General features: G+C 38.9%; 1 protein-coding gene across 2 annotated transcripts in view; it reads right to left on the bottom strand.

Moving 5' to 3' along the window:
- Window positions 1-26,657, bottom strand: part of FRMPD4 (FERM and PDZ domain containing 4) — a 561,802-nt gene that overhangs the window by 34,023 nt on the left and 501,122 nt on the right. For both annotated transcript variants that reach the window (XM_012657567.1, XM_012657568.1), the window contains 3 exons: window positions 12,468-12,513; window positions 4,050-4,154; window positions 1,182-1,289 (listed from right to left, as the gene is read on the bottom strand). In XM_012657567.1, coding sequence (XP_012513021.1) covers window positions 1,182-1,289; window positions 4,050-4,154; window positions 12,468-12,513 — 259 coding nt within the window. The remainder of the gene's footprint in view (window positions 1-1,181; window positions 1,290-4,049; window positions 4,155-12,467; window positions 12,514-26,657) is intronic.

Genomic DNA, 26,657 nt, shown 5'->3' with positions numbered 1-26,657 from the left:
GTCAATAATTACATTAACATCTCAGCAGAAATTCATATTGACTAGGAAAAAAGGAAAAGGACTTTTCCAGTCATCACCATTTAAAATTCACAGTCTTGTGTGAAGGAAGTTAATATTTCATCTAGAATGATTTAAGGAGGATTTAATGCTCTAACATCCATCTACTAATATTGTCTGCTGTGTGACCTACTAAATCACCACATACATATAGCAATTCAAAACAAGCTGCTTGCTGGTGTCGTGACAATAAGACTACCTAGTGAGTGGGCCTTTGCAGAAACACTTCCACACATGAAGTCTGTGCTGATTAACTTAAAAAAATGAGAATTAGGGGTTGACTATTGATAGATATTTTTAACACAGAGTTGATAGTCTCTTGATAGATTATTGTACAGATCATCACTAGGTACTTTTTTACCTCCATAAAATCTTTTTTATTGTGCCATTTGAATAAAGCCTATTTTAGGCTGATGAAGCATTAGGGAGCAATATCTGAACACACTTCTGTCCAATAAAAAAAGAGACTCTGTACTTTTCTTTTCCAGGAAGGAAGCATGGGGGGAAAAAGCCATATGCCCTTGCTATAATGCCTATTATGTAAAACTTTACCTGTGGCTCTGAAAGAACAGAATTACTTTGTCACTCTTCCTTTCCACCCCTTCTAGGAAACATACCTCATTTCTGCCTTTTGATGCACATTTCCATGAAATTGGTTACAGCAATTCAAAGTAAATGTTACCTTCACATTATGCTACCCCTTGTTCTTGCTGGATACAAAAGTAACAGATATTCAATTAAAAGCTAACATCTTAATCTTCTGGGCAGCTGATATTGCTGAGAAATCATGTTGGCTTTGGGCAGGGTGCCAAGCCTTCTTGGTGACAGTCACACTATTTTAATTAATCTGCAGTTGCGTTAAAATGACTAGCCCTAGTGTTTCTTCATTGATAGCATTTTGTAACTCCACGGGGAAAAACCAGCAGAACATTTTTAGTTTAAGTTTTTTTGTTGTTGTTTTGGTTTGTTTTTAAGTATTCATACACTACCTTCTATGGAAGCAACCAATAAGATTACAGAAATAAAGGGATAGTTCTGAAAGAAGGTACTGCTACAAAATGGCTCAAAGTATGTCTTGCTGTACATGGCAGAGTCCAGGAACAGAGTACAGCAGGTCATCCTACCTTTATGGAGGTGCTGCAGTCAAAGCGAAATGATTTGGTCTGTCCATTTTCCAGATAGACTTTCAAAACATTTGGCATAAAAAGAAGTGAGTTGTCCTTAACAGTTTCCTGTTTAACCAAAAAAAAAAAAAAAGAGGTGTTGGGGGGTGAGAGTGTCAAATTAGAATTCTCCTTGCAGTAGAAACACATGTCTATAGTTTATGCTAATCACAACTTAAAAACATTCAAACTCTGTAAAGCCAACCAACGTGTTCATTTGGTGATATCTGAGTTAAGTTAGTTGTTCATAACAAAATTCTTTTCCAGCTACAAATAACTCAGGTGATTCAAATAAAAGGCATTTTTCTCATCGGAAAATCAGATGAGTTTTTTTTTTGAAAAACAAGTGCCATATGTACTCACCATCAAATTGGTATTAACTGACTTAACTGACCAACACTTAAGTGCACATATAGTAATAACATTCTTCAGGTGTCGGGCAGATGGGGGGGATGGGTATACTCACACCTAATGGGTGTGGTGCACACCATCTGGGGGATGGACACGCTTGAAGCTCTGACTTGGGTGAGGCAAGGGCAATATATGTAACCTAAACCTTTGTACCCCCGTAACATGCTGAAATAAAAAAAAATTAAAATAAAATAAAAAGCCCCCCAAACCCTCAAGATTTCCCATTGAAAAGCATGATTACAGAAATCATTCCTTTGTAATTAAGCTTCAGCATTTGGAACTATAAACCCAGACGTTAGCTGAGCAGGACATCTTGAGCAGAACGCAGAGCAGCAATGACGCTGCTTGACGCGCGATGCTGTTGGTGCCTGGTGCCGGCCATGACTGTGAGTCACCAGCATCACTCAGCTTCAGGGGCAAAGTTATTTTGTGAACCTCTTTGTAGCCCATTTAGGAATGGTCTTCAAGTTCAAAGGGACAATATGAGGAATGGCTTAGTGTGGTAAAAGAGTAAAAACATTAAGTATATAATGATCACATCATAATTTAGAAGTAACTCAAAAGATACAAGCTTGAAGCATGATCAAAAGTAAACAATAGAAATATATTCCTTTGGATTTTTTCTTTAATTGGAAGTAGTGAGAGATGACAGAGAGGAAGGAGGGAGGAAGAGGGCATGTCTGAATGAGTTCCATGAATCCTGGGCGTGAACTGAGCTGTTTCCATGTAGTTGCTAACAAAGGCATAGGAGTTGAGTTGAACTCAGCAATCAGGAAATCATACATCCCTCGTTTTGCAGATGAGGGAAATGAAGATGAGATGTTCAAGGATTTGCCAAACTCTTACATTAGTCTGAGAGAATTCAATCCCTGAATATTTCCATAAGGGACTCTCTGCCCTTCACTTCCTATTTCTTTCCTGAATTTCCTCCCCCTCCTTTCTGCTCCCGTGGACTTCCCACATAACTTTCCTGCACCTAATTCATTGAATAAGTCTGGATCCAAGTCCAGAGGAATGGCACCCAGTAAATGAAGACAGTCACAAAGGCTGAGGGGCACATACATGACTGAATGTCCCTTCCATCCATAGGCCTGTAGCGAGGCAGAGAGGCTGCAAGAGATGATCGTCCCTCAGAGCTGTCCTCACACGCCTGCCTCACGTGAGCCCTGCTATACCCAGAGACAAACTGACACTGCTACAGCAGCTTGTAGAATCATATTTTCTCTACAGATGCATAAACTGCCTGTTCTGCCCATGCTTGGAAGCTCTGGGCACAAAAGGTAAGTTTCAGATGACCTTCTGTGGCATGTTGATTCCACTGTTCCTGGAAACTTCCACCTCTCAATTAGGACAGTCTTGTGTGAATCAATAATACACAGTAACCCTGTGTCCAGCGTGACAGGGATCCACCGAGGTGAACGGAACAGACCATGCTCGTGGGGCAGCATGCTGACAGCCTCAGGCCCTTTCCCATAGCATCATGATAATTGATCAGATCAGCCAGCCAACTGCTTGGACCCCACGTGGGGCAGCCCCAAATCTGTAAGTTTTAGTTAGACAACACTCGGGCCATGAGTACCTTGCCCAGGATGCACAGGCCTACATATTCAAATACAGGTCCAGGACCAACCTAGAGAAGAGTTTGTGACCAATAACAAACATACAGTGGATGAGATTTTAACCTTGTGAAGTTATTTAAACAACACCAGCAGCAACGCCAAACCTTAACAACAAACTATGGCATTCCAAAAGCCCCCCCAAAATTAGAGCCCTGGATGACAGCTTTCTGGAAAGGAAAAATATTATACCAGATTTTTTTTTTGAAAAAGTTGAAAATAAAACATCCTTTTGATGTTTTGCATTATTCATATTGAAGAGCAATTAAGTGCCTGAGCAATCATGATTTTTATCAAGATCTACATATGGAGATCCAGGTAGTATTTCTTCAGTTCTGGTTACATACACAAAACTTTTCCATAATTTGAATTTTTTTGTCATTTTGATTAGTTGAAAGATTAGATTGTTTTTTTGGATAAGGAAAAACGTAGGGGAGACGGTAACTTCCTCAAAATATGTAAAGGGCTATCTTATGGAAGACTGCTTAGCTGGCAGAATGTAAAGGACTAGGTGGAAGTTTCAAAGAGGCCTATTTTACTCAATATGAATGCGGCAACATCCGTGATCCCAAATCAAATGAACTCCTTTGCAAAGCAGTGAGGTTTCTAACCCTGGGAGCCTTCTGGGAACTACTGGACTACCACACATTCTGGCCACATTAGAGGGCATTCAGGGACAGCCTGATGCTCTCTCAGGCCCTTTACAATCCTGAGATTCAATACCTCTGTAAAAACCAACAACCAATTCTGGATCGATCATTCCAGTGGGACTCTGTCACAAAGCCGGCAACTGGAAACTCACCGACACTTGGCCGTTGATGATGACTTCCTCGGAGAAGCGTACTTTGACTGGATTGGACTTTAATCTTGCCTTTTTTGCAGCACTAATAAATGCTGATTTGGGAGACTAGAAGAAAACACAATATTTTATCTGATTACTGGCAACATAATGCAAACCTTGTAACAGTTGTTTTCCATCTTTATCCTCTCAGATATGTAATATTTTTACTAAAAAAATGCTTAGCACATGCCCAATTCAAGGATGAAATGCAAATATGGACACAGTTGAAACCCTGTTATGACCATAGATTAATAAGTTTGATTTAGTCACCAGACCAGAACTACCAACAGCATGTTCCATGTTCTTACTGAGCACATTTCCAGGAATCTTTTAAAATGATGGCTACAAAAGCACACAAACCCTGCTTTTAATACAAAACTTTAAGCACAGTGTGGAAGGTGAGGTGGGGGTCAAATCGAATGTCGGGTTTATGATGAGTTCATCATCAATTATCTATTCTAATGAGGTGGAGAAAAGCCATTGACAATTCTAAAATGACTTATAATTCTATTGTTATTCACATTAAGAGCACGTGAACAGGCAAGTACACACACATACACACAAACATGCATACTACTCTCTTAAGCACTCATGCTTTATGTTCCTGCAACCTTAGTTTCAGCCTCTTCTTGGGAACTCGTGATCTTATTGGGCAGGGTAGAGATGAGACCTTGACTTATGATAGAAAGTTGACTTCATAATCTGCCTCATCTTATAGGTTCTTTATACTTTATGATCCTCTCCCTTCTTTTATTGTGAAGGGGGCCATGTGACACAGTTCTTCTGCAGAAATTGGAAGTGCAATGGGAGAACGTGCTTAAAAGTGTGCTGGGATCGTGAGGCATCCTTTGCTGCGTGATCTTGGTAAAGTCACTTCCTCTGACAATCATCCTTGTTGCATAATTTTAATGAAGACTAAGGGTTACGGAACTCATATCTGATAGATGTCTCCTATGAGCCAGGCATCACTCGTTTATTTTTAAAAAGAATTACATTCTCTATTAAGCCCAAATATAGAAGTAAATATTAGTTCAAATCATACAAATGCTATTTTATAGACTAAAATAGTCACATATTGGCAACTGCCATGGTTCAAACTAATGTTTTCCATGCGATATCATCCTAAGACATTGAGGCTATTGCATAAAGAATTCTAACAATTGACTCTAGAATCAATACAGAGGCTCACCTTTCTATGTTTTGTATTAATCTCAAGGCACAAAAGCCAAATAAGGTGATCCATACTTTGGTTTCCAAGTAAAGTGAAAAAAAAAATTCTCATCCTTGTCAAATACAAATATACTTCAGATCAATTAAATTAAAAAATGACACGATGGAATAGATAAATCAAATGTGGGCCATCCATACAATGAAATATTATTCAACCGTAAAAAGGAATGAAGTTCCGATACATGCTACAACATGGATGCACCTGAAAAACATGCTCAGTGAAAGAAGCCAGACACAAAGGCCACATATTATATGATTTCATTGAAATGAAATGCCCAGAATAGGCAAATCTATAGGGACAGAGAGTAGATGAGTAGTTGCCAGGGGCTGGGGGAGGAGAGAATGGGAGAACAGGGAGTAAGTACTGCTTAATGTGTACAGGGTTTTTTTTTGAGGTGATGAAAAAGTTGTGGAACTAGAATAGTGGCAATTGTTGTACAACACTGTGAATATACTTAATGCCACTGAATTGTATACTTTAAAATTGTTAAAATGGTAAATTTTATGTTATGTGTATTTTACTATAATAAAAAAATCACTGTTAAAAATACAATGAAACATGTGTTTGTGTATGTGTGTGTGGTGTGTGTGTGTGTGTATTCCTGGATGAGGTTTTTGCCTTAATACTGGGAGAATCCTGTTTTTTCTAAAGTGCCTCTCCACACTTATCCCACCCTTTGCTATGGGCAGTGTCTTAGAAGACAGGACGGCTGGATGATTTGTTCCCCAGGGCTTGAATTCATCCATTTATGTAAGATGTTTTAAGAGAATGGCTGCCCTCTTAAGAAAACAAAGCGAAAATTAAAAAGAACTCTGAATGGCTGCTCCTCCAAAAAGAATAGCTTTAAACATGCTCCACGTAGGATTTAGAAGTCCTCCTGCAGAGCTGAAGTGATGCGACAGCAAAGTTCTTATCAGTATCTTTGTAATTAAAGGCGAAGTTCAGTGATGATCAACGAGCAAATCATACAGTGGTGAATTCATTTGCTTTTGATATGTCATTTTTTCGCTGAAGGGAAAACATTATTCTCCCATAATGATTCTGAGCAGGCGGTATTTACATTGGCGCAATGAGTTGAGCACAAGTGAAGCAGCTGTAATAAAGCTACCCAGAACAGACACTTCTAATTAGATGAGATGTTTTAATGCAGTAACACCCCGCTTCTCCAGCATTGTTTGGGAATGAAGTATTTCACACATGTTCAGTGTGCCAGAGACTAAGGTTTATTCCGCTATGCATCTTGATTTTTAAATTTAATATTTTACCATATTTTTCTAAAATGTTCTACATAATTTCTTGCCTCAATAAAAAGTACATTTAACAGGACTTAGTTTTTGGATGTATATTATTTGATATAATCTTAGCATGCAGTGATGTTTCCAGGGGTCATGGAAGTACATAGGGTTATTCATCCCTAAAGTAAATAGCCCCATATAGCAGAACTTGCCATGCTGGGGGTGCCTGTCTCTTCTCTCTTTAGCTATAACCTGCCCATCTCGTGTAGCTTCATTCCTGTATTTATTTACCATTCCATTCTGACAAACATGGTCATCTAGGAAAAGCACAAAGGAAACTAGACAGCCAAGGTTATTAAGTAAATATTATTTTATACACAATTTGAAGTCAACAGACTTGGGATAAACTTCCTTTTTTCATTTTTGTTTTAGAGATACCTCGATATGTGGCCTCAAGTGATCTTCCTGCCTCAGCCTCCCAAAGCACTAGGATTACAGACGTGAGGCACCACGTCCAGCCCAGGATGAACTTCTAACTAACAATCTACAAGTGCATTTTTCTTGTCCTGGGTTTGTGACTGTTTCATATAATGGACATACATTTTTTAAAATTACTTTTTAATAATAGAAACATAAGTTCTCCAAGTCTGAAGGCTACTTAACGAGAAACAACAAAGTAATGGCTTATTTCACTGATGGGAGTTACTTGTGGTATATGGGGTAGTGTAAACCGGTCATGACTACAGTTTTAACTCTGATATTTCTTTGTTGCTCAAAAAATATACAATGTGCACCTCTCAAAAGCCTGGTGAATTAATTCTTAGCAACCTGTAGGTGCTGATCACAAGCACTTCATATCCTGTGGTGGAAATGACAAATAATTACCATTTAGAATAATCAGATTCTCCAGATGTTAATTAATGTTAAAATTAGCAGGCCCCTAATCAACCCCGGTACCTCTTTCCGAATTTGTTGTTGCTAAAGTGGCAACAATAGAGTGTGGCATGCTTTTGATGCTTTTAGATGCTCTTAGAAGTTACCAGAATATAGTTTGAAAAAATCTCATAAATAAGACTAATTTCTGAAACTGAAATGTAAGGTCTTGAACTTGTAATTCCTGTAGCTCTACAGTATGACTTATACTGCAGACATTGAGGAAATATTTGGTGAGGACTAGTCTACAGTTATCATTGGCTGACTTAGTTTGGAGTTCCCAAAAAGCAGACCCTAAGACAAAGAGTCACAAGCAGCTACTGGTTTGGGAGGTGCTCCCAGGAATCCCAGGCAGGTGAGTCGGGAGCGGGGGGAAAGGGGAAGAGGAAGAGGGAGTCGGCCAATAATATTAATAAAGGCTTCACTGCTAAGTAAGGCATCACTGCAGGCAACTGGAACCTGCTCCTGCTGGGAAACTCTGGCAAAGGGAAGATCTCAGAGTTATACTGTCAGAGGAGAGAAGGAGCTGGGGTATTTATCCACCAGCTCCTGTCAGTCACTTCTTGAATGGCTGTTTGTATTGTGAATTTGAAAACTTCATATTTTTCTGTTGCCTCAACATCCCCACAAACAAGCTATGAGCATCTCGCCCAGGCGACCGGGTGTGCCAGTGTGACAAGGTGGGTCCCTGCCACAAGTTTCCCTTCTTACCCTCCCTTGACTGTGACCTAGTGACATTTAAACACATCAGTGAAATCCTCTTGCACCTTTTCTTGTGTGTTCCAGTCTGATCCCTGACAAACGCACTTGCCCCTGGGCTCTCCCTCTCTCTCTGCTCCCCGCCTGATTGGTTGAGTCTGCTCCTTTGCACTCCCTCCCAGGTGAGCATCCCTGTTGGCATGCAGTCTCTCTAGGAGCTGTGAGTATAACAAACACTTTTTTCCCTGCACCTCTCCTATGTCCCCTCTTATGGCCACACCTGACTGACCATCACCTAAGAAAACACAAAACACTGCCCTTTGGGGGAGTGATAGTTCCTCAGCACTTGTGGCTTGCTCCAAGAGCATACTCCTGGGGCCAGAAAAACCCCATAGGCAAAGAATCACCGGTGCTTTCCATTGGAAAGTAGGCCGGTGGTCTCAGCATGACACATGCCAAGGGAACATGATCTGGGCTCTGACTGCATTTGCTACACTGGGGTTTCCATGAGGAGGTGTGTAGCCTCCCTCAGGTATGTGAAACACGGAAAAGGTAGTTAGGAAGTGGGAGGCAGGCAAGCGAGTCCCTCAGCTCTTTGGACTAGAAGAAACCAAAGGGAATGTGAATTATGATAGCTCAGGGACACCAGAACAGAGAGAGTGACTTAACCCAAGTCCTATCAAGTTGGAGTTGTCTGAGGGGAGGTTGTAGAGACTCTTTAAATACTCCCCATCTCAGGTAAGATTGGCTAGGGAATTTTGGAAGTTCTAGACTCGGAAACTGTGGAAGGCAGAGTCAAAGGAAAGAAAGAAGGAGCTGGCCAATGAAAGGTCTGTCATTAAAAAAAGATAACAGTACAAGGAAAGAAGATGGTTTATTAGAACCAAACAAATAAAATACATGAGTAACCCAGAAATTCTCCTTCTAAAATTCCATCCTGGGGAAATACTACTAAATACAGATAAAGGCTCATACACAAAGATGTTCTTTGCAGAATTATTTATAATAGCAAAACATTAAAGACAGTGTGACAGGCACAATGAAAGGGTGTTGGTTAAGTCAATCTAGGTTCAATGTAATGTTTTGCAGCCATTTAAATGATTCTTATAAAGGATTTTTGATAGATTTAGTGAAATAAACACAATAAAATTATATGTACAATATGATCTCAATGAAGGCATAAAAAAAGACTGGAAGGAAATAGGTAAAAATGTTTATACTGGTTGTCTCTAAGGAAAAGGTTTGCTGACCCATACTTCTCTGCATCTGTATTTCCACTGGGTGGGGGCGAGGGAGCCCTCCATAATACTCAAAAAAAATGAGGCAGCAACCTGTTAAGAAATAATTTTTATCAAAGAATTTCAGGGATCCTAAGACTCTCGTCCCAGGCCCCCTTGAGATGGGCCTCACTGGAGATGAATTTCTGTGGTTGAGTCATGTTAGGTGCCCTGGGCACATGTGGAGTATGGCAGGAAGGAGTAAATATTGGCTCTCTCTCTTTATTAGCCCTTACCATGCAGAATTGGTACAACATAAAAAATGCTGGCCAGAAAGTTGCAAAAGAAATTTAAATGCTAATTTTTATTATGTGTAATAAAAGTAGAATTTATGAACTTTCTTTTGGTCTGCTGGGTCATCTGTTTCTGCATGTCAATCTTGATTGCCAAGAGGATGTTTAGCAAATAAATGAAACAATAAATTTTTTTTTTACAAAAAGCAATTTGCTTGTAGGAAAATCCAAACATAAAAGTACAAGTAAAAACTGCAGTCTCTTCTTCCATCTGCTCTCCTCTCCATGTCAGTGTATCTATTTAAGTAACTTGGGGGTTTCAATTCCTTTATTTCAACTTCTACAGTTCAGAGGAGGGAAAAGCCACTTTGGACTGGAACAGTAAAGGAAGGCTTTAGGTAGGACAGTGGTTCTCATCCAGGGGCAATTTTGCTCCTAAGGGACATTTGACAACATCTGGAGATATTTTGGTTTGTCACAACTTGAAGAGAGGTTGCTATTGGCATCTAATGGGTCCAGGCCAGGGATGCTGCTAAACATCCTACAAGGCAGGATGGCCCCCACAAAAGAGAATTCTCTAGCCCAAATGACAACAGTACCAAGGTTCCAAACCCCTGAAGTAGCATTTAGAATTTGGGCTGAGACGTGAAAGGTGAGAAGGATTTGGCTAGGCTAAGGAGGTAGTGGGAATAGAGTATGTAGTAGTCATTTCATAAAGGAGAGCTGGTCAAAGGAAAGTCAAATATGAGAATTTATCTGCAACGAGCAGGCAGGGGCAGAGTGACCCTGAGCAGAGGTACAGCTGTTGGCCATAAGAACATGCAACACTTGCTCCTAAATGTTGTGGCTAAATTTTGCCTTTCAATATAGCACAACAGCGAGAGCCACTCAAACTCCTAGAAAATTCTAGATTATCTGTTAAAAGGAACTTCTATGATTCACTGATAGTAATGAATATTCAAATGAATAACAAGTCACACAGACTCAAATGGCAAAAAGAGCAAGCAAAGGCACAAGACACAACCTTAAACTTGAATGCAAAACTCCTCTCTCTATCTCTAAGTTTACTGCATGGGGTAAAACAGTATCCAATGTTGCAAAAATAACCTGGGTTGGACTAAAATGGTTCTCTTGCATTTCTAATAGGTTATAAATGTGGGGAGAGAGAATTCAGGAAAGATGATGTAAACGTGAAGTTCCACCAGGAATTTATAGTTGCTCAATCACACGCTTATAGACATTTACATTGGCTTTACCAATTTTTTTTTTGTCCACTGCAAACAAATTAAGAAGTGTGGGTGGATTGGAAGTAGGTGAGAATGACAATTTGGTTAACTAAAACTGTCTAAAAACAGCCCAGCTGTACTTTCTATCAAAGCACATGGACGGAATCACGGACTCATGAGATGGTAGCGTGGGAAGGCCCTTGGATGAGATGCGATCTCACCCTTCCTCATATGGATGAGGAGACTGAGCTTCTGAACAGCTACAGTGTCACCTGTCACAGTCCTGGGAGCTAGATCTCAAATTTTGGTTCTCTTACATCCTGGGGCCTCCTTAGTTTTTAAGTCCAAATGTGTATGTGTAAATTCTGTCAAAGAGTTGGTACTATAAGTTACAGTCAAGATGAAATTGAGCTTTTAATATACATGGTTATGTCCTGGATGGCATAATTTGTTGTCTTGGTTAGTTCTATTTGTGATCTTACTGGAATCCTGAATGCGTATTATTTCCTGCCAAAAGTGCCTAGCCCCCAGTGCTTAGGAGAAAAATTCTGGGGCAGGGGACATGAAAAGTTTGGTCAGAACATGGAGACTGGTAAATACCAGAGCCTTTTAATTGATGTAGAAATGCTCTAACTCTATCGGGAAGAAAATAGATACTTAAGCAGGTTGGAATCTGTGCCACTCCATATGAAGGCCAGACTGACAGTAGCCACTTTGGGAAAAATCTGAAGGAATCTGCCTCGGTATTTTTTAGCTCAACTGACAATGTATGAAATTCACAAGCAGTGGCAAGTCTATGGAAATAGAAAGTAAATTAGCGGTTGCCTGGGACTGAGGGTGGGAACAGGGATTAATTGTAAATGGGAACAAGGGATGTTACTGGAGTGATGGAAATGTTCTCAGACTAGATGTGGTAGTGGCTGCATACCTCACTTCATTTTATAAAGACCATCCATTGAACAGTACAGTTAAAATGGGTGAACTTTACAGTAGGCCAATTATACCATGATAAAGTTGTTTAAAAAAAAAATCATGGGAACTGGAGTCAGTCCAATTTTTTAATCACTTTCCACTTTCCTAACCAAAGTGGCTGAAATCAAATTCTGACAGCCACATTTCCTCTAATATCTACTTCTAAAGCAGGCTTTGCTAAAACATCTAGTTCTCCACCAAATTATTTAGATGACGATAAGAATAACAATTGTGTTTCAACCTCCTACAATTCAATATTCCCACGAGATTTGTGATTCTTAAGCTGGAAACCATAAGAGAGTCTTGGGTTTGGTGTGATTTCCAGATGTGACAGTTGCATAGGACTGATTGCCTTTCGAGTTATTTAGGAAATGCATTACTTTGTTTTCCCTCCAATAATGACTTTGCTAACGTGAAGTATAAAGTATAATAATCAAGATTTTTTTAAACCTGTATTGTGAATGCACGTTATTTTTCTCTGCTGTTATTCATCCTCATGGTTTTACCGGAGTGGGCAGAGAAGATTAGAAGTCTGAGATCATTCAGTGGCACTTTTACTCACAGAATACTTACTGGGTAAGGCTGAATGACCGTGAGGAGTATCGATTCTTTGCAGCTTCTGTAAGAGAGAAAAACAAACATTTATGAAATACACAGAGACCGGACTCTAAGCAGTGACTGTTTTCTTTCAAAACGAAATGTATGGCAAATATTGCATGGACTCCCAGGGCAGAGTAAACCAAACAGCTCAGAGGTGGGCTCTCAGACCACGTAGAAAACCAAAATCAAGTGTTTCCCAAGTGTAACAAACTACCCAGTTGAAAGCTTCCTAGGCGGTTTACATTGGGTGATATTATCCATGCTGCCAAACAGCAGGGCCCTAAAATAAAATTCTGTGAGTGAAGAACAGTTTTAGAAACATCAACTCAGTCAGTCTCTACATTTTTCACTGCTCTCAAAATTGATTCTCCCCTTCTGATTTTCCTTTAGCCTACTTTTCTTTGTTGCTTAAAAATTTCTCTGTATCTCAGGGGAAGAGATTTTTAAAAATTCTATCAATTTGTGGAACATCATTATCTTCTTAGGATCAGTATCAGGAAAGAAAAATGTCATTGTAGGTTTCTAATGTAAAAACACATCCCAACAAACATCACTTCCTACACTATGTAGCTTAGTAAGTCCCTGGTAACAATGCCCAGGACCCTGGGCTGATAAATATTTCAGACACGCATTGATTGGAAATATTGTTCACAATAGGGAACACTTCATAGCTAAAAGCAGAACAATGTAGTATGATGTTTTATTTCATTTCCTCCAAGTAACCCAAACCTTTCAAACCCTTGTGGAAAAAAATCATATTATGGGTTATAATCGTTTTTCCTCCTTCCTTTCTTTGTTTCTTTTTTGTCATGAGTAGGAGAAAGGTCAGTTGCCATTTTGTTAAAGAGGAGCTGACTTTTTCTACTTTAGGTTGTAATTAATTACCTGCTTTTGTGATTTGTTGCTCTAATGAGTAAGGCAAAGGGGATCTGCTGCAAGGCTGCTCCCTTGAAGAAGCCTCTACAAGTCTCATTTCTAGCACATACTGATTTGTGGCTGGCCCACTCGCTCTGGCTGGGCTGGACCATGTGGTAGGGAGTGGGGTGGAGGCAGAGAAAAGTCAATAGGACAGGTGAGGAGGACTAGAACTACAACTCCACGAAGACTCAGAACACTTGGGATGATGGTGCTGCTGGGGGCAGGAGGGTAGCACACAGGAAGCCACAAAAGGGAAAGAGTCCACCTGCATTATCTTCCATGGATACAGCAAACCAACACTAGAGCACATTGGTGCCAATCAAGTGAGAACTTTTCCTGCTTTTTACCTCACCACTCTGGCCTCATTTCAATCTGGAAGGAGCTAAAGCTAGAGCAGAATGTTGGGGCAATAGAGAAAACATTGACAGTGCTCCTTAACCCCCTGCAGGCTTCCTAGGCTTGAAATAGGGGCAAGAGAGAAGTTTTGTGGAGTTGAGAGTTTTGACTATTACTATATGACAAACGAACATCTCAATTGTAGATTACAAATTCCTGTGATTACAAGTGTACGAGTGATTTTTCTGAACCTGGAGAATTCTGGAGAATTTTTCTGAACCTGTTCAACATGTTTATGGGACCTGCCTGATATTCTGTTGAGGGCTGAGGAAGAGCTGGTCCTGGGGAGCTGTCACAAATGGGCAATGGGGAAAAAGAACATAGCGGCCTTATGATTGCACCCTGAGACCAGCTTGCTACATTTATTCCCAATTTCTCTTTATTTAAACTGACTTGAATAGATCATATTCTTTGAGTCCAAACAATCACTGACTAAGACAGAGAGGCTCAGAACCTTAAGAAGAAACAATAAAAAGGAAAACACAAGAATGGGGGATAAGTGTCAGAGCAAAAACATGAGGTGGTGGGGCGGGCGGGAGAATGGATGGGCCCTTAAGGCTGTGTGACAAATGCTAAATTTCTCTAGAGCAATGCTTAGTGGCAACATAATTATTTGTTCATTTCTGGAAAGGGAACTATATTTTGTTGTTTAGAAGGTTTCATCCGCACTAAAACAGAGGGGAATACAGAAAAGTACGAGTACAAGGGGACAAGGATCATTGGGTTCCATCTTATATTCTGTCAGTCACACTAATAAAGAGAGACTTATAACCTAGTTATCTATAAGTATCTCAAAAGTAGTTTCAACCCATGATGTCTCCTTACACAGAATTTCTTTTTCTGTCAGGAGCTTCATGAGGAAGCATTGCTCAATGCACCTTGTTAATTTGAAAATAGGAACTGGTTTTCAAAATATGTTGATTATATAATATTTAAAGTCATTGTGTCTATAGTATTGCTCTGTAAATTGCCTGAAATATAACCTATACTAACTTTAATTTTACTATTTAATGAATAAATGAAGTTATCTGAATTGCAATAAAATATTCCAATATGTTATCTATCATAAGGACTGGGAACATGCTTTTCTTCTATATTTTTTTCCTCATTATAATTATTTTATTATAATCTGCCAGACAAGAAAAATTAAATCTACAATATTTTGGATCCCCTAGAATTCTTAACCTTAAGATCCTAAGGAGGAAAAAAAAAGATCTAAGCCATGTTAAAATAGCCTTAGAAGAATGATTAGAATCAGGAATGAAAGATGCCATATTCAAGCAATCAGATAACTTTTTAGGAAGACCTAAAACAGCTAGAGATCTTTAAAAGTACAGTTAGAAGCACATTTAGAAAATAATTAGTTCATAATAAATTCCGTGTAAATTTTCTACTTTTGAAGAGTAATTTCAAATTGCAGTGCCAATATTTTTTAACTGGTTGAGTTTGTTAAAAACATCATTTTAATCCCTGAATCACAGTGCTGATCTCTGGGGGATAATGTAGTCTAAACTGCTCCTGTCAAATTTTCCTGTAGTTCCTCTCTCTTTAATTCTTTGAAAAAAGCCTCGTCTTACCTTTTTAAAAAATTTTTTTGAGACAGGGTCTCACTATGTTGCTCAGGCTGGCCTTGAACTTCTGGGCTCAAGCAGTCTTCCCACCTCAGCCTCCCGAGTAGCTAGGACTATAGGCACATGCCACTGTGCGTGGCTCTTATCTTTTTTTGATGGAGAGTCCCTTGAAACATGTTCGGGACACCCAGCGTCAGTGGTTGTACACCATACTTGAACATCATATCCCATTTTATAATTTCATTGCATGTAATTTTGTTTCAGTAAGCAAAGCTATGTGAGTACCTCAGATTCTAATGAGGTAGTGTTTTCAGTATTAAAATCTCTCTGAACAATGAAGCTAAAGCTGGTGTTCTTTATTTCTTAGAGTAACATAGTTGGGCACCTTTCTTTAACTGCCTTTCTCATTTTACATTTGTGCCATTTTAATATTGCAATATATAATCACATTGGCATGTGCTATTGTATATTTCCCTCCTAGATGAACTAAATAGATCCCATAATCAACTCAGAGATTGATACTAATTTAACAGAGTTGTGAAGGGCACTGTGATTTTCTCAGAGATTGGGACAACAAAACAAAATAAAAATCAAATAATGAAAACATATAGGAAGGTATTTTATGTTAGAATTCAATAGTCTTGCTTTAAAAACATTAAGTCCAAACTAGTTAACTACAGGATTTTAAACTTTAAAAGTGGAAGTAAGTACTCAATCTGTGAAGGCTGAAAGGTTAGGCTTTTGAAAGACAAACAAAGAGGTAATTTAGGGCTGTACATGAAAGGATTTTGTAAGCCATAAAAGGATATTCTAACGTTAACTCAAAAGATTGATGTGCGCTGTTTTTATTTGGAAAGAAAGGTGGTAAGGCACAGCGAAAGAGCATTGAACTCTCACTTCTAAGATAAATACATGCATGTATAGGATTCTTTCTTCTCCCTGCACTTCAGAGTTCTTCAAAGAGATTACAAAACTATTCTTTTCTGCAAGCTAGTGCATCTCAGCCCTTAAACTCTCTGCTGGTGGGCAGCTACTGTTGATGGAAATAAGAACTGATTAACAGTGTTTCTCCAATGACTCTTTGCTCAGAAGGGCCTTTCCTCCATCCTATGGTATTTTATGATAAATCCGCTTGATTGTCTTCCATTTTATCTTCCCATCTGAACCCAGAGATGTGAAAAGAACTCTATGATTTTTCTGATTTGATAACCAGTCATAACGTAGTGTCAGCTTAGTCAGTTGCTTGCAAAGCTGGAGGGAAGCAGCTTTTTCAGAAAAGTTGCCACAGGACTACACTTGGAATGGGTGTTTAATGCTTCATCTAGTTGACCTTTGCAACACTCTGAATAGAGATTATAATTATCCACTGAATAAATTCCTAACAGTACTGAAGCCATTAGCTGCAGAGAAAGGAAATGTCCAGCAAAATGACCAAGCATTCAGAAAAGGTCAACATATTATGGTTAAGCGTAATCTGTCATGGACTATACGAAGCATTTACACTCTGCTCATTGTTGCTGAAGCTTGCCTCTACCCTGACACCTACGAAGAAGAGGAAAGAGATTATTTGTCATCTCTAAATTATGTTCAGGGGGTGCTATGGAAGAAAATGGGCATAATGAAGCCCATTATGGTCATCAGGGCAACAGACACATAAATGAGATGGATTATAGGATCCACTTGTCCAGTAGCATTGGCTTGGCTTCTACCAATTCTACAGAAAATGTCTCTTCCACTATCATTTTACCTCTTCAGTGAGGGGTTATATTGCTGATCAAAAAGACTACCAGTTTGGTAGCCAAAGGGAAAGTGAAGAGAATTTAAGAAAAGATCTTTATTAAGCAATATGTGTCTATCCTGAAAAACTGGATAATTTTATCACTCATCTTTTCCCATCTGTGGGAGGAGGGCTCCAAAGATGGCCCTCTATTAACCAGACTTCATAGTCTTCACACCTTTGTGTAGCCTCCTCCCCTTGAATCTGGACTAGTCCTGTGATTCACTTTTGACAAATAGAATAGTGCAGAAGTGGCAATGCATGACTTTTGGGTCTTGCAAGGCTTACAATGTTCAAGAATCCTAGAAGCCTTACAATGTCCACATGGATCTCTTGGAATGTTCACTTCAAGGGAAGCCAGTTACCATGTAAGAAGTCCAACAACCCTGTGACCACCATGTTGTGCAGAAGCTAGGCATGTGGAGAAACAGTGTGGAGAGAGGGAGAGATGCTTGGCTAGCCCCAGCTATGTCAGCTGTCTAAGTCCAACAACAACATACGAGTGAAGAAGCCATCTTGGATATTCAACTCAATCAAGCTTTTGGATGGCTCCAGTCACAGCTGCCATTTAACTGCAGCCACATGAGAGACTTCAGTGAGAACCATCTGGATGAGCTCAGTCAACTCAGAACCATGAGAGATAATTATTTTATTAAGCCATTGCTTTTGTTAGGAAGCAATAGATAACTATTACAGAACCTCATCTTCTTATAAAAAATTTGAAAACTATGTTTTTAAAAAACAGGCACTCAAAGGGGTCAAATGGTTTTGAAATTGAACATGGCTTCCTTATCAAGGAAGGGAAAGTATCCAAGCTGATGGCTCCCCAGTATACTGCAACCTGCATTAAAACAAACAAACAAACAACTGTCTTATATAAATATGTTGAAGTGTGGAAAAGGATGTCCTTACTGCTGGGAGTAAGATTAGCACATTTGTAACATTAATTTGGACTTTTAAAGATTGGGGTGGAGGGGAAAAGAACTAATAAACTTAGGGAAGAAGAGGAACTAATCAGCATCTTGGACTAAAAATGCTTTTCTATAAAGAATAATTTGGAGGGCACAATTGGTATTGCATTGTGGGGTATATATTTGAATTTTGCAGAGAAAGGATTAAAGTACATTGTAATTTTAGGTTTAGAATTAAATAGCTTGCGTACAACCAATGACTTGAATATGAACCTAGGGAGAAACCAGAATTCTTTGCAAAGTCTAATTCACATTTTACTGAATGTATTTAAGGCTTAGGCTGTGATTTTCTTTGTGAAGAATATTAGGATGTTATGGTTAAAATCCACATAATTGACACAATTATCAAAATTAACATTTTGATGAAATTATATCATTTCAAACTCTGTATTTTATTGTATTTCATAAACCTTTGCAATAAAATTTCAGATTTGGCACTCTGAATTTGGAAACTACTGCTAAGAGAGTTTTGTTTGCATGTGTATCTGTTTTTGGTTTGACCTAATTTTTTTGTCCACTAATTCATTTTTTGCTGAATGAATGTTGTCTTTGGCCTTTGAATTACTTATTTGACTAATGGATGAAAATGGTACTTATATTTAAGATTTATAAAAGGCAACAAGCTGTCACAAGGTAAATGTTAAATTATTTTATATACATGTGTGATATTAAATAGCTCTCCTTTCATTCCTTCAGTAAATACTTATTGAGTATCTGTCTAGGGCCTGGAATTTGGGATACATCAGTGATTCTCAATGGGGAGTGATTTTTACCCTTCAGGGGGCACTTGGCAACGTCCGGAGACATTTATGGTTGTCACAACTAGAAGTGCTAATGAGTAGAGCCTAGGGATGCTGCTAAAGATCCTACAAGGCACAGGGCAGTCCCCACAACAAAGAGTTATCCAGCACAAAATGTCAATAGTGCTGAAATTGAGAAACCCTGAGCTACAACAGATAATAAAACCTGGCAGAGCTCACCTTCTACAGAGAGAAGACATTCAATAACAAATAAAAAACAAATATATACTGTATATGTAAACATATGTATAATATGGCATGCTGAAGATGATGTGATGTGGAGGAAAAGGGGGCATTTGTGAGTATTGGTGGGGTGGCCTGTCATGCCATTTTGAATAAGGTGTACAAGTTAAGTCTCATTAAGAGGTGACATCTAAGCAACAATCTGTAGTCGATGTGATAGTTGACTATGCAGCTGTCTGGGGGCAGACCCTTACAGGCACAGGGAGTTGCCATTGCAAAGGCCCTAAAGTGGAGCCTACCAAGGAAGTCTGAGGAAGCGCCAGAAGCTCTGTGAGTCTGCCACGGAGAAGGGAGGAATTCTAGGCAGTAAAGGTCAAAGAGAGGAACAAGAACCTGACGGGCCATTGAGAGAGTCTAGCTTTACCTGTGAGATGGAGCAGAGGAATGACAAAATACATATTTTTAAAAGGTCACTCTGGCCACTAAGCTGGGAATGGACTGCAAGAGGGCGAGGTGGAAGCAAGGGTCCAATAAGGGCTAAGACAGCAATGCAGGCAAGAGATAGTTATTGTCAACAGCTGTGAAATCATTAAGTAGAAGACTCTCCAGAAGGCCTTCTAGATGAGCCTCGATTCTTAAGAGCACTTCTTACAAATACCAGTGGAAGAAACTGACATAACAAACTGAAAACACAAAAAATACTGAAGAAAAAAAATAGGGTAGATGTTTTCCTTAAACACATTCCCGTGGATGAGCGAGATGGACACCAAGAGAAAGCAGGTCACCATGTTGTGTGCTCCCTTGATGGGCGATCCAACCATGGTTATGACAAATGACATAGAAAAATGGGGTGGTTATTGAGAAGAAGCCAAAAGGCTTCTTTTATAGTGAGAAATAGAGTTCATTTTAACTGGCAGCTCCTTTACTAACATTTCTCAAACCTTTTCAGAATTTCTATTTTATTCCCATCACCTAGGACAAGACTTCTCTGGTTTAGTCCCTTCTTTCCTGCCTTTATACATGTTCACGGTCTTGGGCACAGGTCCTTAAGAGTAAAGGTAAGCAGTGACTAGAAAGGGGCTGACCTTGAAATCAGGGACAGTGTTTAGCATATTTATGATTTTGGCCCATGGCAATCATCCTGATGTTTGCTCAAGCAACCTTCGTGTTCTGTTCCCATTTTAATGTGTGTCATTACAAGAGGGTGATTTAAAATAATACAATTTACCTTCTTCACCAGCTCAGAGGCTTCCCTGCTCTGACTGAATCTGACCATGGGATTGGCCACAGGAACCCCAGGATTTGAAACCATCATGGCAGGCCACTTTCCCTTTCTATGACAAGAACACCAGGCCTTGTGCTCTTTCAACTGGAAAGAACTCTTCAGTCTTTTCGGATTCATAGATTTTCAGAGGCAGTGGAGACCACAGATACATACTGTGATGGTGTGCAGGGTAGAGGGGCAAAGACCTAGAAAAGTCATAGTTTGCCTAGCTTGGCAGAGGTGGGTTGGAAAAAGGGGGTCCTGTTTCTAGAGGCCAGACTTTTTAAATTTAAGAACCTCCACTTTGATAAAGTTTATCTGAAGGCTGTAGATCTCTTTTGTGAGATCCAGAGGTCCTGTTAATTATTCAAACAGTGACACTTTCCAAGTATAATATATATACAGAAAAGTACACAAATCTTGAGTGTATAGCTCATTAAATCTTACACACTAAACACACATACAGTAGGCAGCCACTAAGATGGTTCCCAATGATCACCCTGTGGGGCTCAGACCATGTATTATCTGCTCCCCCTGAGTGTGGGCCACACTTACTGATTCATTTTCGATGAATAGAATACGGCAAAAGTGATAAGATGTCATATTCAAGGTTAGGTTAAAAAAACCCTGTGGCTTCCATGTTGTGTGATTACTCCCTCTTGTACTCTTGCTCACTTGCTCTGTGGGAAACCAAATATCATGTTGTGAGCTGCCCTTTGGCAAGGCCCACATAGCAAGGAACCACGGGAGGTCCTGGCCAACAGTCATTAAGAAACTGAGGTCCTCAGTCCAACAGCCTATGAGAAACTGAATCCTGCCGAGAAATGTATGAGTGAACTTAGAAGCAAATCTCCTCCAATTGAGCCTCAGATGAGACCACAGCCCCAGACAATACCTTCACTGCAGCCTTGTGAGAGACCTTGAGCCAAAGGCACCCAGCTAAGCTGCACCCCGTTTTCTGATCCATAGGAAATGTGAGATAATGAATGTTTGTTGTTTTAAGCTGCTAAGTTTTGAGATAATTTGTTATATACCAATAGATAATTGTACACAGGATCTAGATAAAGTAGAACATTGCCCATATCCCGAAAGCCCTCTATGCTCCCTTCCAGATATAAACCCCCAAAATAACCACTATTCTAATTTCTAACACCATAGAACAGTATAGCTTCATTTGGAACATTATATCAATGTAATTGTAAAGTATGAACTATGTTTTTCTTTCTCCTTTCACTCAGAATTCTTTTTGAGATTTATCCAAATTGTCATGTGCAGTCGTAGATCATTTATTCTCATTGATGTGTAGTAGCCATTGCATGAAAGTACCACAATTTATTTATTGATTCTACCACTGATAGACAGTTGAATAGTTTCCAATTTGGGATTATTAAATAACAGTGCTGCTATAGACTTGCATATATCTTTTAATGAATACACATGTGCATTTCTGCTTGGTATATACCTAGAAGTGGAACTGCTAGGTCATAGGGTATTCATGTGTTCAGCCAATGACCATGTTTCATTTGGCTATATCATTCCTTGCCAATCCTGTGACACGTGCATCTCTAATTCCACGAACTCTACTAACCGTCCTTTACCCTACTCTTTTACTCTTCTTAGTATCTGACTGAGTTACTTCTTTGCTGCTGGCCACTGGAACAAGTTGCAGTCCATCAATACATGCTGTCATCGAAACACATATTCTTGAGTGCATGTGGACATAAATGCTATTATGAATGAAAGACATCATGTTGAATAAGTGATAAATTTATGTTTCACAAAGGAGGGGTTTGAGAAGAATGTCTTAAAGTTATCTAAAATGTAGTTAAAGCTTTGCCAGCTGAGTGAGGGGTGCGAAAAATGTATAAGCATGCCACATACAACTCATTCAAACTAAGTAGCACAAACTGTACGAAAATTATTGGGAGCCCTAAAGTCCTGGTGGAGAGTTGGTAATAGTCCATGCTCATCATGAAGAGTTGGGAAAAAAGACAGATAATTCACATCATTTCATTCATTTCTGGCTTATTTGATATGCTTCCAGTATGAAAGTTTTCTTTCCATTGTCTTTTTGCCTGTCTATATCTTCAAGGATGTGTTATTTGATGAGTTAAATATCAAAATTTCGAACAGAATTCTTGTTGGCTCAGAACATCCAAACTAGTCTCTAGACTTATGGCTATTTACATTTAAATTCATAAAATAAAATAAAATTAAATCCAGTCCCTTAGCTACACTAGCCACATTTTAAGTGCTTAATAATCAAATGTGGCTAGAGGCTACCACATTCCATCATGGCAGAATGATCTGCTGGACGATGATGCCATCGATGCTCATCTAGAAGTATTTTCCCAAGAAATAAGATGATCCTTTCCCAAAATATAAGCATGATCTCTACCTTATTCTAAAGGGGGGCAGTTGTGCCGTTAGAGCAGATTGTTGGAATACACACAGAGATAGAGATGGTGTTCAGGGACAAGAAACCACACTGAACAATCCTCACAGTAGCCCATTCTCTTGGGGGAAAATATTTTAATAGTTTCTCCCTACAATTAAGAAATAGTGTACTTTTCTAAAATATGATTTTTAAAGATTTCAACTACTACTGTTTCAGTATTTCCCCAAATGTATTTCCCTATGCCTGAGTGGGTAGAAAACTGGGGAAAACTTTGAACAGTAGCAACTACAAAATAAGAACAAGATTGAGAGTTAATGTTTTCTGAATACTTACCATGTGCCATACATTGCACTACACCTGTTACCTGTGTTGCGTAATTCAAGCCTCTGGATTTCCCAGTAAAGAAGGTAATGTCAGCCTTATTTGGAGATGAGAAAACTGAGGTTCAGATAGATCAATTCGATGATCTCAGTTCACAGTTCAGTAACTGGTGGAACCAGCACATGAACTTGTGCTTTTCTGACTCCAAAGCCCATGTCCTTAATCAGTAAGTTGTTCTGTAGAATTGAGAAATGGGTCTAGAAGCACAGAACTTGGAAAGTACAAGGGTGACATTTTGACAGCCCTGGTAATACTCCCAAGGTGATGAGTGTTATTAATTCTTTTTTTTTTTGAGTGTTATTAATTCTTAAAAGGAGCTTCTGTTTCTCATATACATTCATGCTTGCCACATCCCTATAAAGCAGTTATTCTTAGCTTCATTTTACCGAGAGGATGTTGAACTCAGAGATATTGAGGAATTTGTCTAAAGCCCTATAACTATTAAGTGGTAGAATTTTGACTTCCATCTCATGACTCTCTAATATACTATATTAAGTGTCAGATTTACAAAATGGTGTATGTATGTACACACATATATGAGTAGATCTATATATATGAGTACACATATATGAGGGTAAATATACACATATTTTCTGTATCTACTCACGTATCTACTGTATATACTTTCCCATTCCTTTCTTCCTGTTTTTTGCTGATGGAGATGGGTCTTCTTTCACCATGGCTAATAAATGAGTGCTAACTACATGTGTGATATATCTGAATAAAGGACAAACTGAGAAAGAAGAGAGGAGGTAAAATTAAGCAGAAGAGGTTGCCATTTACCAACAAAAACACTGAAAGTTCACAGAAGTCAGCATGATATGAGCAAGGAGTTAAGAAGGGAGGTTCTACTCTCCTCTCTTCTCTGGAATTAATTAGCTATGTGAATCTGTGGCAAATCACATCACCCAAGTGGGCTTCATTTTATTCATCTGAAAGAAGAAGGAGCTTGGACTAAACTAGTGGTTTTCAAACTGTGCTCCATGCAACCCTTCTGAGAGAGGGGCTCATGCCAGTGGGTGGAGCCCTGGATATCCCTGCATCTTTTCAACTAGAACCCTTCTGCTACTTTATGCACTAAGATTGTGGGTTAGGTTTCTGTTGAAGAAAGAATTCTGTTGCTAAAAGGAAATATGAAAATAAATAAACAAAATGATTGTTACTGGTTCTTCAAATTCCAGTAGTCCTCAGTCTGTAATTCTAAATCCCTTTCTGAATTTCCATGGTTTCCATCATCCTCTTCTAATGTAAACTTCATTTCCTCAATGAACATCAAAGATAAAAAAGTTGTATTGACTTTGATTGCTTTTCTATTCTTTACATTTTAAGAATGACAATAACATTGCTTGTTATTTTTTATTGCTAATGGAGAACATTTCAGCAATAATCATAGCACCTTATGAGATAGGTAATACTATTATCCCCATTTTACTGAGAAGGAAACAAGGCTCAGAAAGGTTAAAGCACTTTTAATAAAGCTGCATGGCCCAAAATGGTGAAGCAGGATCCATCCAACTCCACAACTTATATTTTAATCACGTAGGACATGGTCCCAGCTCTTCAGACTTTCCTGTATCCATGCACTTTTGTATACCTTTGCAATCTCCCACTAAAGGTGGAGTTTACTTGGCTGACCCTAGACTTTGGGCTTGGCCAATGACTTGCTTTGGCCAATGGAAAAGGTATGGAAGTGACAGTGTATCCATTTAGAGCCTAATCATTTTTTAGAGGCCTGTGTGTTTCTTCTAGTCCTCTCATGTTCTGTATTGCCATGTGTAGCCCTCTGGTCCAAGGAGGATAAGAGACATGTGAAATAGACCTGAACCTAATATGCAGTTTCCAGGCAAGCCTAGCCAAGATCACCAGAGCTACCCCACCCAGTTCATAGATATGTGAGAAAGAAACACTTATTTCCAGCAAGGTACAGTGGTATGTGCCAATATCCCAGCTACTTGGGAGGCTGAGGCAGGAAGATCATGAGTTCGAGCCCAGCCTGGGCTAAATAGCAAGACCCTTTCTCAAGGAAAAAAGAAAAGAAAAGAACCACACTTATCTACAGACACAAAAGGAAAAATATTATATGCCTCTACTTGTATGAAATATCTAGAATAGGCAGATTCATAGAGACAGAAAGGAGATTAGAAGCTACCAGTGGCTTGGGGAAAGGGAGAGTAGGGAGATATTGCTTAATGGGTACAGAGTTTCTGTTTGGGGTGTTGGAATTTGAAAATAGATAGTAGTGATGTTTGCACAATATTGTGAATATAACTGATGCCACTGAATTATACATTTTAAATTGTTAAAATGGCAAATTTTATGTTATATATATTTTTTACCACAATGAGAAAAAGAAATGCTCAGTAAGCCACTGAGATCTTGTGGCTATTTGTTATGAAGCAACAGCTGACTGATACAGCCCTATCTAATATTAATAGTAGGACAGCTATTATGTAGAGAGAAGGATGTGAATTTCATGTAACTCTATAAATGAGTAAGAGGAAGAGGGGGGAAATGTAAACGTAAGAGTCAACATCTGGTCTGCTGAATGAAATCTATCCATATTAAAAACAAATAGGTAGTGGGCCAAGGTAGGAACTGATTGTTGGGGCAATTCAAAGAGACCATTTGCAAATGGCTTGTGCCATTTCAGGGTCATTCCCATGGGAGTCTCTGTTTTCACAGAATATGTGAGATGACTAGAGGAATTCACCAAGCTGGAAACATTTTTGAGATGTTAAAAATTTTGAAGCCAATACAAATTTGGAATTTGAAAGACTGGAAGAGATTAGAAAGAGACAGGTAGTGTCATCTGCCAAGTTGAAGCTGTTAGAAAGAATAGTTCATATCCCGAGTCAATTCTTTAAAAAAAAAATCACATTCTTATGCAATTTAAATCAATTTGCCTTGACAGTTGCCTTCCATTTCCCTTTTAGTTTGGAAGATATTTATGTTTGATTCTGTTCTCTTTCAGCACTCACTTCACCTTCTGTTCAGCAGTCCTGCAGTGCTCTCACAATACAGGAATTTAATATATTTTTAAACGAAAATTAAACAGAGGGCCAGAAACTATAATGGAATACATAGCACAATCACAAATGGGAGGTGGCAGTTGAAGCCTTTTTTATAGATATGCTGAGGGGCTAAAATTGTTCAAGAAATGAGGTGTTCGCTGCAAGTCACAGCAGCAAGCGATGTGACTGCAAAATGGAAATAATAATAATGTTAATAATAATAATAACAGGCCTCTTCAAAGGATTGTTGTGAGGACAAATTACAGATGGGTGAACTGCTTTTAGTATCTTGGAAGGAAGGTATTATGTAAATTCCAGTTCTTTTTCTTTTTATTATTTTTCCTTGAAGATTGCCAAAAGAAAAAAAAAAATCCTAGTGGGTGGATGAGAGCAAGCATTGAGGGAGGAAAGAGAGAGAAAATAATTCAAGGAAGGAAGGAATAGCTCACTTAAAGCGCTTTTTGGCCATTACATTTGCTTCAATAAACTTCAT

The sequence above is a fragment of the Propithecus coquereli genome, unplaced genomic scaffold, assembly GCF_000956105.1.
Source record: "Propithecus coquereli isolate 6110/MARCELLA unplaced genomic scaffold, Pcoq_1.0 Scaffold548, whole genome shotgun sequence".
In the NCBI taxonomy this organism is placed as follows: Eukaryota; Metazoa; Chordata; class Mammalia; order Primates; family Indriidae; genus Propithecus; species Propithecus coquereli.
This window is presented reverse-complemented; position numbering and strand designations above follow the sequence as displayed.